The 14,547-nt window shown below is 33.5% G+C and overlaps 1 protein-coding gene across 2 annotated transcripts; it reads right to left on the minus strand.

Moving 5' to 3' along the window:
- Positions 1 to 4,990: 4,990 nt before the first annotated feature.
- On the minus strand, positions 4,991 to 12,151 carry LOC132551544 (ER lumen protein-retaining receptor 2-like). 2 transcript variants are annotated; one of them, XM_060215695.1, is made up of 5 exons: positions 12,045 to 12,151; positions 10,567 to 10,826; positions 10,047 to 10,299; positions 9,372 to 9,441; positions 4,991 to 7,353 (listed from the first exon to the last, which is right to left on the minus strand). In XM_060215695.1, the coding sequence occupies exons 1-4, from the start codon at positions 12,133 to 12,135 to the stop codon at positions 9,374 to 9,376; spliced, it is 672 nt and encodes a 223-aa protein (XP_060071678.1). In that variant the 5' UTR covers positions 12,136 to 12,151; the 3' UTR covers positions 4,991 to 7,353; positions 9,372 to 9,373. The 2 variants fall into 2 exon arrangements, with proteins under 2 accessions (XP_060071678.1, XP_060071679.1); XM_060215696.1 differs by lacking the exon at positions 9,372 to 9,441.
- Between the last annotated feature and the right edge of the window lie 2,396 nt (positions 12,152 to 14,547).

Raw genomic sequence — 14,547 nt, forward strand, 5'->3', positions numbered from 1 at the left:
GAATAGCAGTTATCTTATTCCAAATTATAATCTTATATATACTAGGTAATCAATTACACTTATAACCATCAGATTCTGGAATAACCTCTCGTAAACAGTCAGGAACCAGCCAACTCTGTATGCTTTTGCAACATCCGCTCTGTTTTAACCACGTACCTCGTCATCTGAATATTTTTATTTTTACTAAGACACAATTGCAGTGCATTAAATAATTATCTTTATCGTGTAAATTCAACTGATCCCCTCTGTGTGCTTGTAGTTATCCTTGTGAAAATTCATAGCATTTTATGTTGGAATTTCCACTTTATAATAACATATGAAATTACATGTTGATTAAAACACGTCAGTATATTAACCCCATTAATCTAGATACCTGGTACACTTCTGCATGAAACGATTGATCTAACATTAGAAAATAGCAAACCTATTTTTGGATCTGTTGAAAAAAGTATTCGTGCATTTTTTTTTTTTTTTTTTTTGTTTTTTTTTTTGTTTTTTTGTTTTTTTGTTATTTATTTCTTTTTGTTTATTTACTTGTTTATTTATTTTGTTTACATAAACTATACAAATTGTATACAATAATCATCTGTCTGGTACAATGAAGGGATATCTAATAAGAGCATGAATGTGCATTAGAACAAGATTATCAGGTGTGATATTTACATGGACAAAAGAGGAAGTGGCTGGAATGTGTAGATAGTAGAGACCAAGAAGGTATGTTATAAATCATATATCACTTTGCAATAAATACTGCTGTTTATGATCAGATTTGCTCTTTGATATTCTTGCCGTTTCTCTGCACTTTCAAACTGCTCCTTCCTTCATTCTTCTGATTTCCAAATTCGTTCTATTTTATAAGATGTCCACATATTTCTATTGTTGTTGTCACATTGTTGAATAACATTGTAGAGGAGAGTATTAAAAAAATATCGAGTTAATAAACTCGTTTTATCTTCGTCATTAGTGAAACATTGTTATTATGAGGCTGTACAAGAGTAGGTATAAATTGTGAAGTTCCAGTTGCTTTCCATTGTATTATGGATATTTTCATGAAATATCAAACAACCATACCTTTTCCTGCTGTTATTATGTTGAGACTTAATTAACCTATCACGATTTCCCCCCAAATACATCTAAATCAACCAAGGTTTGTCATTTGGTCTTTGAAATATCACATTAGATTGAAATGCATGAAATTGCAAAATTCAGAAAGACTAGCATTTTGATACCCGTAAAAAGATCTAAAAGCACACATCGTAATGTTATACAAGCAGTACAACTATCATGGTTACTGAAAAAAATTATCACCTGGTACCACAAAAATCAACGCAGGACAGTGTTTGAGTGGGAGAATAGGGTCGAGCAGGCTGGATTAGTCTGCCCAGGACAAGTTCGTTCATTTATGACATTACTTGCATTAAAAATAAAATTATCAAAGAGAACGTGGTCAGTTGATGCAGTTAATGAGTCGACATTGAGATAACCAATTCCTAGTATTTTTAGTAACGGCGAGAGCATTATTGATAGACGTATGCAGGTTTCCCCCCACAATGCTCTTGCCTAAAACCGACATCGGTCGAATATCTTCAAATGGGCTGTTCCATGTTAGGATAAGTTTGATAAGATACCGATATTTTCTATAACCCATATTCATTTGTTATTTATGCTTGTTAAACACCATTTCGTCGGATTAAGGACCAACTTGTAGTTTTGCTTAATTCATTCCAATCATATGTGACTAAAGCAACATTTTCATGAATTATTGAAAACTAGAGAATAATTATTGGATACTGATTTTTGGGCATGAATGGACCGTATACAGACGCACATAATTTACAATGCAGACTATTACAACGTGAAATCAACGGTTTTTATAACCATCCTCGATACCTCAGGAGTTACTGTTACTTTTACTTTGTGCATCCCTAGAACATGTTACGGCAACATTGAAGGCACAAGTAATTTCATTGGTTCCAGGAGAAAAAAAACTGACCTATCACAGACTGGAGCGACACCCAACTTCAAAGCCATTACAGTATACCGTTGTGCGACCCTGAGATTCGATCGATGTACATCAAAGGATCAAACTAGTCTTTTCGTATCGTCCACAAGTTGTTGCACATGGAACCTTCAATATTGCCATGATATGTTCCAGGGGAGACGAGAGCGAAAGTGATTGTAACCCTTGGAATAAGAAACTGGCGTTAAAGAAGAATAACAGGTCGACAGTTTTACCACGCTAACCAGAATAAATTACAGAAGACAAGGACAAACACTGTATAAATATATACTACCCTGAAAGCAGATACATCTGGTAAAACAAATAAAAAGATTTAGGGATATTTTTCCAGACCTTGTATGCTTAACGTTTACCAAAGCTCTCGAACAAAACAGCATTGAGTCTACAAACCTGCTCTGGCATGTTCATCGGTCTGAAGAAGATATATATTATCTTCCTGCCAAGTTTCCGTCTTGAAAGAACATACAGATCCGACATGCTGACATATACAGGTAAATCTAAACACAAATTCTATAAAACAAGCCTACGATATAAACAAAAGAAAGATTTACACACAAGCGCTTCAAAAAGTACAAGGGAAATAAGACCAATTGTTTCGAAGGGTAAACATTGTGCTTTGTCAACAACAGGTACCTGTAGTCATCACATATGGCAGGTAACAGATAGAACGAATAATGTCTTAATATCAAGATGTTTGATTTCTACGGAATCTTATTGGTGTCAAATGAAATTTTTAAAATGTGAAAATTAAAACTCAAGTAGTAGACTTAAAAGCTGCTATGTGAATCACTTACCACTTCTTATGAAAATCACATCTATGTCCACCAAGTACCTGCGTCCTGACGACACCCACCATATAAACTTTGTCAATGACACATTCCCAGATCCTGTCGAAGTACACGTCCCTTAGCAGAAGGGAGGTAACCCCGACAAATAGACGTGTATGACAAGCCAAGTTGTCCTTTATTTAATAGAACAAAGCTGATCCAGTACTTAAGAAAATAAGATATCTAATTTACGAAAAATATATCTTATATAATGAGGTTAGGCACGGGAACAGCATTGCTCCATCAATAAATAAAAACTTGGCTTACCATAAGTCAAAGATTCACATCATATGCACTTAATTAGCTGACGAAAAAATATCATGTATGCATATATACATACCGTTCTTTTCATCATCGAACTAAGTGCCTGCGTTCACATCATGCCAGGAAAGCAAACTCCATATAATCTTATAGGGATAGTACCAGCAGAAGTTAACTCCCAAACCCTCATGATGTGCTGACTATATTGATCTGTTAAATCTCACAAAATTTGTATTTGCCCGCTTACGATGTAGTCTACAATCATAGTAAAATAAAGAGAAAGCGCAAATGTTTATTTTGATTTAAATATATTTTATTGCGAAGAAGTAGCAATAGGATTTGGCACAGGTTTTACAACGTATATACAGCAAATGTAGAGAGCCGTGCCCGCCTCCCTCCATATTTTGAGGCGATAGAAAAGTGTGCTTTTTCATACTTCCATAGACGAACATGTTCAATGGATATATAAAACTGCAGTTTGTAAAAATGATCCAATTCGATAAAGATTTGATTCGGGTACTCACGGCCTTTTCAATGATACAGAATTACAAAGAAACAAATAGTTTGGTGGTTGGCTAGCACAGGAATAACGTAATCGCCTTTCACCTAATGATTGCTGGATCCAAATACAGTAGCATTGGTCTTAAGTTCATCGATGTCAGGCCGATATACACACAATAAGACCCCTCGCACGCTTTCATCCGGGCCAACAAGAGTGATTAGTATAAGTTGACATAACTTGTTTCGCAATTGTTGTAAAATAAATAAAGTTTATTATTATTATTATAAAAATAAAATCGATAAAACGTAAGAATACAAGTGGGTTTTCTCCGAAGTAAGACCCCTCGCGCACTTCCATCTGCACCACATCAAGAGTGATGAATGAAAGTTGACATGGCTTATTTCACAATTGTTGTAAAATAAATGACCAGTAAGTGTCAACATCCAAGATGGCAACCATTCCCCTCTGGAACTAGAGACCTATCACTGGGTCTTGAATATCAAATCCATAATGGCAGTCTCTCTGCCATTTTGTTTTCTAATCAGTCTCAAAACTCCATAACTAACAACGAAAGGAAACCTGCATAATTGTTTCACTTCTTTCTTCAAACTAAGATATGATTACGCTACATTTGTGTAGGGGCCTATGGAAAATGTTCAAATCAAGGTTGGTCATTTGTCCACCATTAAAGGCCTGTTTTTGTCTAAAAATAATTTATTTTGTGACTTACATAATTTGAATATACACCAGTGAATTTTTCCACTTTTGAGGAATATGGGTCACAAATTCAAGAATGGATCAAGAACAGTAAATTGTGGACGTGTTATCGAACTTCCCTGGTAAAATAAAATTACCTTTGTTGTTATTATACATCACTTAATACTTTCATATAAAACAGTTGGCATTGCACTTCATTAATCTTTTGAATGTTAAGAGTAATGATAGAAAGCGTATCCTACGAAGGGAGATAACTCTTGCAAGATTAGATTTACTGTGCCCCTGGGCTGCTGGGGGTAAGACGCGTTGGGACATTCACAAAGTACAATTAAATGTTACTGGTTTTGTTTCAAGGATTCAACGTCCATACAACAGCCAGGGTCATACAAGGTCTGGTACAGAGACAGGTACCCCAAGAGGGTTTGAAAAGTAACTTTTTCTTGGTATGTATTTATCATTTAACTTGAGAGACAGAAAATATTAAGAGTTACAAGCAGAATTGTGCATGTGTATCTATTATTCACCCCTGGTTGACAGGTAAAATTTCCTCAGTAACAAGAGTATTTTCATAGGGAGAGGGAATGTTAATATGCACTAAACAAAGGCCTATACATGTACTCAAAACTCTATTCAGTTTTGTTGAATAAACAATTAAGATGGAAATGTATGCAAAATGTTATTTATTTACTGTACAGAACTCATGTGTACACTTTATTTGCTTTCACATAGCAGAACCATCCGTTGTCTGATACAACTACAACTTGTTACTCAAATATTGTACAAATGAGTAGGCAATCAAAAACAACAAAGAATAAATGAATATTGTGCTGATAATCATACAGATGACAATGCAGGGTTATAAAAGCTTATACAACAGAGCATGCAAAAAGGTTAAAGTTATACTGTATAACAGGGTTTTTCTTCAGTCTAATTGTCAACATAGGATTGCGAGGCAAATACGGAGCTATCCAATTCTAATTGAGAAAGAGCTACATTATATATCTTTAGTTCCTGCTGTTCAATGATTTAAGTATGTCCCTGATGAAATTACATATTCTTTTTTTAACACTGGATGGCAAATTTGTGAGCGACGAAACAAACCTGTTATACAGTATTTAAATTTCATACTGATTACTAGGACTGAAAAACTTTCATCATTTACGCAACATATTCACTATTGTCAAAGATGTACTTGGTTTTATATGAAGTATTCAAATTTTGTAACAGTAGCATGTTATTATTTTTTCTCATACGTTTAAAAGATTTTGGTCCCAAGTTTACCTTTCACAATTTCATTGGGACTACTAGATATATCTAAAAACATAAAAGAAGGCAATATATTGAATGAATGATTAATTATATATCTTTGATCAAGACAAATATGAATTCTGATTTGTATGTTCAGTGAATGAACCAAGAAAATATCAGGCATAAAGTCCAAACACTAAAATGATAGTAAATATATCTAGATCTCTTCTGATTTAACAATAGGACTGTAAGTATACCCCAGATTAAAATTTTCATGAGAAGAATGATCAACATCAACAATAAAATAACATTGCCTTAGTGGGGAAACAAAATGTGATCTTAAATCAGAGAACTTCATAAAAACTGAAAATAATTTACATGACCATGATTCTCCATTCTCTCGCCAACCACTCACACAGCAAGCCTCTCATTTCATACAAGTACACATCATGTATATAAATTGCACCCACTTATTATAATTTCCTTACCAGCTGCTTTGAATGCTCTTAACTAATATGCCATGGAATAAATCATTGTTATTTTTATAGAATACTTATAAGTATTTATTCAAAAAAAAATACCAATAACTGAGGCAACAAATGTAAAAATCTCAAGACTGGAGTTCTGAATTTTTCTGTCTTCGATATACGTGGAAATACAATTAATTGTACTTGTAATCATTCATGCATATCATTTTTTCGAACATACACTGTACACAATCTCATCCTCTGAAACATAACAAGATTACACTTATTCTACACCAATGTTTATGTACAATCAGTATAAATTGCAAGCTGAATATTCTAATACATGTATATATTAAATCTGTAATTCGTGTTTTGAGACTGAAATAAATATCCCGTATGGATCTTCAATTTTGGGAATTTTTTTCTTTGTTTTTATGGTTTTTTTAGGTTTTTTTGTTGTTTTGGTCTTGATACAATAAAAGATGAAGGGAAAAAAAGGAAATTGACTAGACTTAAAAATCTAATTAACATCAAAATAAACCTAAAAACCTCTAACTGAATATTAAACTATAATGCCAATAAAAAGGACAACTACTTTTTATGGCACAAGTCAGAATATCTGAAATACTAGGTTTTCCACCATAATTTTCACCTAGTTGGAATTATTTTAACTATGACTACATCTTTAATCATTTTTAGACAGTTTTTTTTTTCAAGACACTCCATGTTACATAAGAGATAAACATGAAAATGTCTATACAGACACATATGTGCTTAATTACAGTTTTATTGTCACAAGAGTTCTAATAAGCATCACTAACTAGGATAACGCAAACAAAATTTTCATAAAGTCACCCAATCCAATACAGCAGCACCAAACACATCCAAAGTCTGTTCACACGTCCTCACTTTACAAAGGCCATCCTGTGTCCAACATAATATGAACAACAAGACCACAAAAATGCTACTGGTTACAAATAGAAAAAATCATACCAGCTTCCTGAAAATTCTTTTGTACCATTTCAAATATTCAATAAATAACCTGGTCCAAGAAAATAACTTGATATCTGCTATGTACTATATACACACACACCATATAATTTGTGTTCATATTCTCTGATGGTATATGCACTCACTCTAATCGTGTCAGAATTTGAAGTTTATCTGCATAATATGGTATGGTGTAGCCAAGTCACTGAGCAGTATCGAAACAGCTTATAATCCATATCCCCCAGAGTTTAAAACTGCTGCTTTCCTTGAAATTGTCCTATGGTGCTTAAGCTGGTAGAGATATTTTCTTGCCTCTCATTACTGTAAAATAAGAAGATAATCTGTATCAGTATGTTAACATCACTTACCTTAAATTCAATAGATATTTAAAATGTTATGTAAACTAAAGTGTTTGGGTTGAGACAATGTTAAATAGAAAATTCATGCAGGGCTTGAAATAATTGCATAATCAGTCTTATCAGTTTTGATGGACCAATATATATTAATTAGAAAGATAGATTTCAAGAATGAAGGAAGTTTGATAGCATCTTCAGCGTCATTTTCAGATAAGAAAGTTATGTAATTGAAAATATTACTAAACTTTCTAGCCCCTTCATGAATTAAAACATACACTATTAACAAGGACTTCACAAAAAATGTCTGGTGTATACATTACAGAAGTACAAAAATCACAAAACCGAGGAAAACTGTAGAAAATTGCATGCATCAATACCTTATTACCAGAATCATTCAATATTTTTGCATGCTTGCCAAACTTTCATAATAAATATATATATAAACAATACATGCAAGTGGATGCAATTGCGAATGACGTTGCTGTTAGTAGCTTGCAAGCAAGGACAAATATCTTGACCTATATCCATAACAATTAACATATTCACTAAATTTTTTTTAAAAAAGCTACATCATGATATGTAAAAATTAAAGTTCCAAGCAGTAACACTATTGTTCATATCAACTAAAACAGCAAACAAAAAAAAAAACAAAAAACAAAAAAATATGAAAAAGGAAAAAAAACTACAAATAGTTGTAGAGTACAATTTTATTAAACTTAGTAAGGGTGTCCTATTGTACTGGAATACCATGAAACATGTCATTTTTTATCTAGCAGTAATGCTACTTTAAATCTACATAACATATGAGAAAACTTTTACAGATGTTGGGTTTTTTTTTGAGTGGATCATGCTCCAGAAAGTTGTATTTATTAACATTAGCTCCAGAAAGTTGTATTTATTAACATTAGCTCCAGAAAGCTGTATTTATTAACATTAGCTCCAGAAAGCTGTATTTATTAACATTAGCTCCAGAAAGTTGTATTTATTAACATTAGCTCCAGAAAGCTGTATTTATTAACATTAGCTCCAGAAAGCTGTATTTATTAACATTAGCTCCAGAAAGCTGTATTTATTAACATTAGCTCCAGAAAGCTGTATTTATTAAGATTATTACTTATCCAAAGTTAACACAGATCAGGTGGTGGAGAACAATCATGGTAAATAAAGCATCAGTGTTGGTGATGTTTTAATCCTATCTGTCAGAATTTTAACAATACAGTTAAACAATAGCTTGATCACTTTATTCTACCTTTTGAAGTTACTTCAAATCAATTTGGGCTTCCATACTAATATTGTTTGTATCATCCTGTCAACAGTCACTGTCATTTTCAGATGGGTTTTTTATCAGTGCCATATTATCTTATACACAACCAATAATTAAACATTATACAACTTCTGAACTGAAAATACTGTCAATGAATTTGTTTATACAATTTAAATAAAATCTATATTTAAGTCTAAGTTAAAGTTTGTCAAGTATTTGTACCGAACAATATCACAAAAGCAGCCAACTCTAGAAAAACTATTTTAATAGTTATTTCACCAAAAATTGTATCAGTTGTCAACCTGACTATGCAATATTTATATCCAAATGTGTTAGTTACATGCCATTTTTGTTACAACTGATCAGCTTTCAATCTCAAATTAGAAAAAATATATATATATTCCTGCCACTCCACTAACACTGTTACCGTATTTTACTGCAAATAAGCCCCCACCAATCCAGTTCAAAAAAGACTGTCAAAAGAGGGGAGGGGGCTTATATGCAGGTAACAACAAATATGTTAAGATTTCTCTAAAACTTGCAAATCACATGGACATGATTTTACGAACGCGAAGTGTTCTGAACATGTGTACCTAGTAGTGTGAATTTTAATAAGAAAACACTACAGCTAAATGCAAGCCGCTATACAAATCTGCAGGAATCTGGCCATACCATAAAACCCTAGTAAGATTGAGGTGATACTGAAAATGCAATCTAACCTTTAAACTTCCAGCAATGGGGCATCCTTGAAAACAATCTCGTTATTTGTAAACAGTAGTGATCCTTTGCCTGAAATAGTTCAAAGGCAGCTTTTACCTAATTCAAGAACAGAATACAACAGTTTCTCTTTACTTAACTCAATTCTATTAAAACTCCCCATTATTTTGGAAAATTTAACTTTTATGTGAAACACCAAGGCAGATTTTATGATAATTAATGAAAGGGGCATGTAAGTGGGCAGTGTGCATAAAAAATATTGTCTGTATCCATAATGGAGCATAATGTCTTCAATCCACACTTTCTTAAAGCCTACCGACTGCATTTGGCTACAAAACTCTAATAAAGCATGCAATAGATTGATAAAAATCCTATTTTAAGCCAAAGGTAGCTCTTGTCTCAACCCAAACAGGAAAAAAAAAAGTTTTTACCAAGAATTTAATTTATACATTACCTGAAATAAAAGATATGTCATCCAAAATGGAAAATCTTAACAATTTTTCTAGTAAAGCTGCATACCTTTTTTCTCATCGATCTTAAATTGTACAGAAATTGACTGTTAAAAAACCATCATAAAATGCAGTACATTTCGTACTCATAAAAAATTAATGAATTTCTACAAAACATATAACATAGAATGGGAGCTCTCTTTAATTTTGATATGTAGAAAAACTTACCCTTGGTGATATACAAATAGAAGAAATCACAATAAAGAATGGTCTGTACAACTCCTGCTACCACAGCAATCAAGTCGAAGAATCCATCAAAGTAGTATCGGTACAGCCAGTTAAACAGGTAGAGACCTCTGTAGGACCCCAAGGCAAATAGATAGTGGCTGGTTATGGTCTCAGCCTCACCTGTCTTACTGACCATAAAGAGTTGGGGCAAGATGGCAACAGATTCAAGGTAGATGGAGAATGTCCACAGGATCTGTATAACAGAAAACATTTTATCATTGATGTCATTCTTTGAACTTCTTTCAATATACAAGGAAATTATTGACATAATATGAGATTAAAAAGTAACAAAAACATGGAACAATTAACATGTTTGTAATGATTAAAAGCTATGTCTTCAAAATTGTTTGTGATAAAATTGAACTTCACATTAAAAATCACTGGCTTTTCACAAATCATAACAAAATTTGAATAAACATATCAATTAAAAGTAAAATTATTTTATTCTTATATACTCTACCTCCATAGGTGAAAATTCATGGTTGACAAGAAAGGCCAAGCCTCCAACAGGTGCAATTAAAAACAAAATGCGAAAAGTGTCATGGTTACTGTCATATGTGGCCTTGAACTTGAAGTACATCAGATACACAGTCAGGAAGGAGGACACGATGAAAAACAGCTTCATGCATGTATTATATACAGAGATGAATGAAGTAAACAGATCAAGGTACCGAGTTACAAAGACCAACGCAAAAAGGATCTGGCTTTTCCCGGAGATACCTGTAACAAAAATTGAAATCACAGTGAGTTTTGGTTCAGTGATATTGGTGAGATATTGTGCTTGCGACAAATTTATCAAATATTTGAAACTATACACAGAAACAATCATAATGGCATGTTTCACTAAGCCACTAACTATTATATAAAAATCATGGCAAGCAACCACCTGCCATGCTCTTTCAAACTGACTGATACATATTAGGCAATAGTTTAATAATTAAATTTTCTTATTGATGACCAATGGCTAACTTCTACCAAAAACTTGTCTTGAGCTCAAATTATGTTAGTAATAATAATAATAATAATTAATAAAATGACTACTTTTTTCAAGGACTAGTAATATGGATTTACTGTCACTGGTGTTAAATGTTAATTTGAAGAACCTTTACAAGCAATATCTTAGGCCCCAAAACTAAAGAAAAAATAAGTCGAAAAATGTGTTTGTATGTTTTAGTTGTTTTTTACTTAGAAATTAGAATAAAGAATCAATCTGGACATAAATGGTATTTTCTTGAAAATTGACAATTACTAGTGTTGACTAGAAAAAGGGTGGGAATTTTTTGCTTTTGTCTGTTGTTTGAATATCAACTCCATTAAGTGGTCCCTTTACCAGACAAAACAATTATGATACATCAATGCTGTTCAAGCATCTTTTTTTACTTTTTGTACCTATGAAACATATGATATAACCAATATGCTTAACATGCTGCCGTGAAAACTTTTTTACCTTAATTACAGTACCCAACTAGCAGAGCTCTAGTCTAATGCAACAGCTGGAGCTGTGATTTTAATTGGCCTAGCTATTGGTTTGTTATACGGTGTGGACACAAGACATTGCGGTATATCATGTTATCAGTTGGAATATCTAGGGTACATCGCAAAAATCATTTCCATTATATCATGTATCTAAGTATCATGTACACAAAACTGCCCAAATTTCACTCGAAGTCCACCGATGTTTACCTGTCAACAATACTGTTTTATACGTAAAGCAATATCTGTATTTCACAGAAATAAGGCAAATGAGAGACATTTATACGACAAAACAATGGACAGTTGTAATGAATACCAACAAAACCCTCAAATTAAATTAACTAGTGGTTTTAACAGAACGTTTCTCGCCTGTCTTCTTTGAACCGGCCGGCAGGCTTAGGCCACGTCAGGTTTTTACAAGTTTACAAACTCATGATTTGGGTGGAATTCAATTTGCCAACTTACCTGCGACGGATCTCGTTTTCCACATTTTCAGTAGCAATATTAAAATTGCTAACAAATGGGACATATCCCCTGCGAGTCTGAAAATATTCATCTTGACTGTTGTGCTGTTAACTCCACGTTCCTGCAATGGCGGTTGAGGACGTGGCTGGCGCTGACACGTAATGCGGGAAGTAACTTCTTGAGGGGGAGATAACTCGTAGCAACCGGCTTATAATGTACACGTATGCTCAGATGGAATAGAGGCCGTGATTTAAATGGATGGAAAGCTGCTTGCGGATGAAACGAAATTAACAGAAAAGTGATTGTTTAAAAAGATTAAATTAAAAACGAAAAAAAATCTGTTTCACTTTAATAAAAAAAATCTAACTTAGCATATCATGACAATATTTAAACAGGTTCGCGATCACAATCTTTACAATATATAGATATCACCAAATCCTTCCCACCCTGTCCCACATATCCACGCTTTAATCCTCATACAAACTGCATTGAAAGGCTATGCTTAAAAGCCTTACTTACGCTTTTGTTATTTATTTACTTTGATAACCATAAAGAAGGGACAATTCTAATAATATTTGGATTTATTTATTCTTGGTAACATATTGAGCAATGTGCTCGTCTTAAATATGGTCAAGAATATACAATATTTACAAAAATAAAATAATACAATACATATCACAGGCAAGTAAAATACAGCAACAACCGGGAGGGTCCCGAGAGGCTTTAAGATATAGATCACGGTAGAATTTATAAAAAAACCTTTCGTTGATCGAGAGTTTTCAGTTGTTACTCTTCAAATTTTAATTGCTGCAGTAATAATCAATTGTTCTGTTCAAACGTATTTTCAAACTGTAGATCATCTCGCAGTTTTATTTGTTTTAACCAAATTCAGGAGTGTCTTTATAATACGCCCCTACCAAATCAGATGATTTCTTCTATACTGACTGTAGTAATGTGTGAAATCATATAGGACATAGTCATAGGATGTGAAGTTAGCTCATGGAAGGGGTAAACCACAGGGGTTCTCATTGGGAGTTTCACTGACGCGCCCTTCGAAATAAATGACCAAATGCATCTATATGATAAAATGTGATATTTTTATTCAACAGATATTGTTGAACCGAATTGTAACACTCTGATTTTTATAATAATCATTGAAGGGGGTTATTTTTTGTTTGTGATTTCGAAACACGGATATTTATGCTATCAAGGATTTAAATTCAAAATGTGGCCGATATGTACAGTACTATTACGGACTAGTCAATGTGTAACACATATGTAGGCTACAGCAGATACCTATAGAACTATGACTGTACGGATCTCCCGAGTTAAACGGTGACTTTGAAATCCGTATTAATATAGTTTGATAAAATCACTCATCCATGACTGGCCCCATTTTACCTTTGGGCTCTCGTGTCTACGACCCGATAAGGGAACGTGACCTATGATATTCCGTAGAAATAGCTGCATATGGGAGATATCGTTCCATATAAAATGTTCCTGCAGTGTTCTTTAAAGCTAAAGTAGAAATAGAATTTCCCACATCGTTTGGTAAAACAAATCCACGTAAGAGCATCCTGGTAACTAAAAGTGTTTCTTAAAATGTTTGTTTTGTGAGATGGTCAGTAAAACATCATGCGGAGAGCGGACATGTGAACGATACAATGTTTCAGTTGTGTTCTTCTGTTTCTATAGTTGATTGAAATGCTGACATTCGTGACCAGGATACCTCTGTCCACTTCCCGGCCTCTTTTTCACCCCGATTCTTCTGAATCAATTGCAGACCGTGATGGATGAAAAAGTCATAAGTATTCATAATCTTTTCTTCTTATTGTCCGAATTGAGATATTGCATTCACGGAGTTGCATTTGCAAAACGGGGGTTTTGTCTGTGTATGTCGGTAAACGTTTAGATTATCTATGTAACAAACCATAAGATTATCTCGACATTTACCATGAGACACAAGAAGGATATTTCGTCCATCATCTTTGTTGGCTCTAAGAATGACTTCACCTCAACTTGTTTCTTCTCTTATAAATCACACATAGACATGTTGTATTGATGAAATTTGACAGTTACTGGGTAAGTTGAACATATATTTTGAGCACTTATTCAGAAATGGTAAAGATATACTATGTCAAAATAATGGCCACCAGTCTCATAATTGACAATGTGAAATTCGAAACATATTCCCGACCCTTTACCTCGTTGTCCCCACCTCTTATTAAAGGGTCCACAGTCTCTCCGTTTTATTCTCATCATGCTGTCCGAGTTGCTGACAGGTGTGCTGCATAACATAATAAGAGTTATCTCCCTTCCGCTGTGTGCTACCGACAGAAAGCGAAAGTGATTGTAACCCCTGGACTATCGAGGATGGGGAAAGGATCACTACTGATGATGTTAGGATGTAATATATTTGCTGTTTGGGATTGTTTGCGTTCTGAACCATTAATAACTTTTCGTTTGCCTTATCAATTTCCGTTTGCGTTTATGATCAAATAAA

The sequence above is a fragment of the Ylistrum balloti genome, unplaced genomic scaffold, assembly GCF_031769215.1.
Source record: "Ylistrum balloti isolate Yb309-2 unplaced genomic scaffold, AGI_CSIRO_Ybal_v1 Utg370206, whole genome shotgun sequence".
Classification (NCBI taxonomy): domain Eukaryota; kingdom Metazoa; phylum Mollusca; class Bivalvia; order Pectinida; family Pectinidae; genus Ylistrum; species Ylistrum balloti.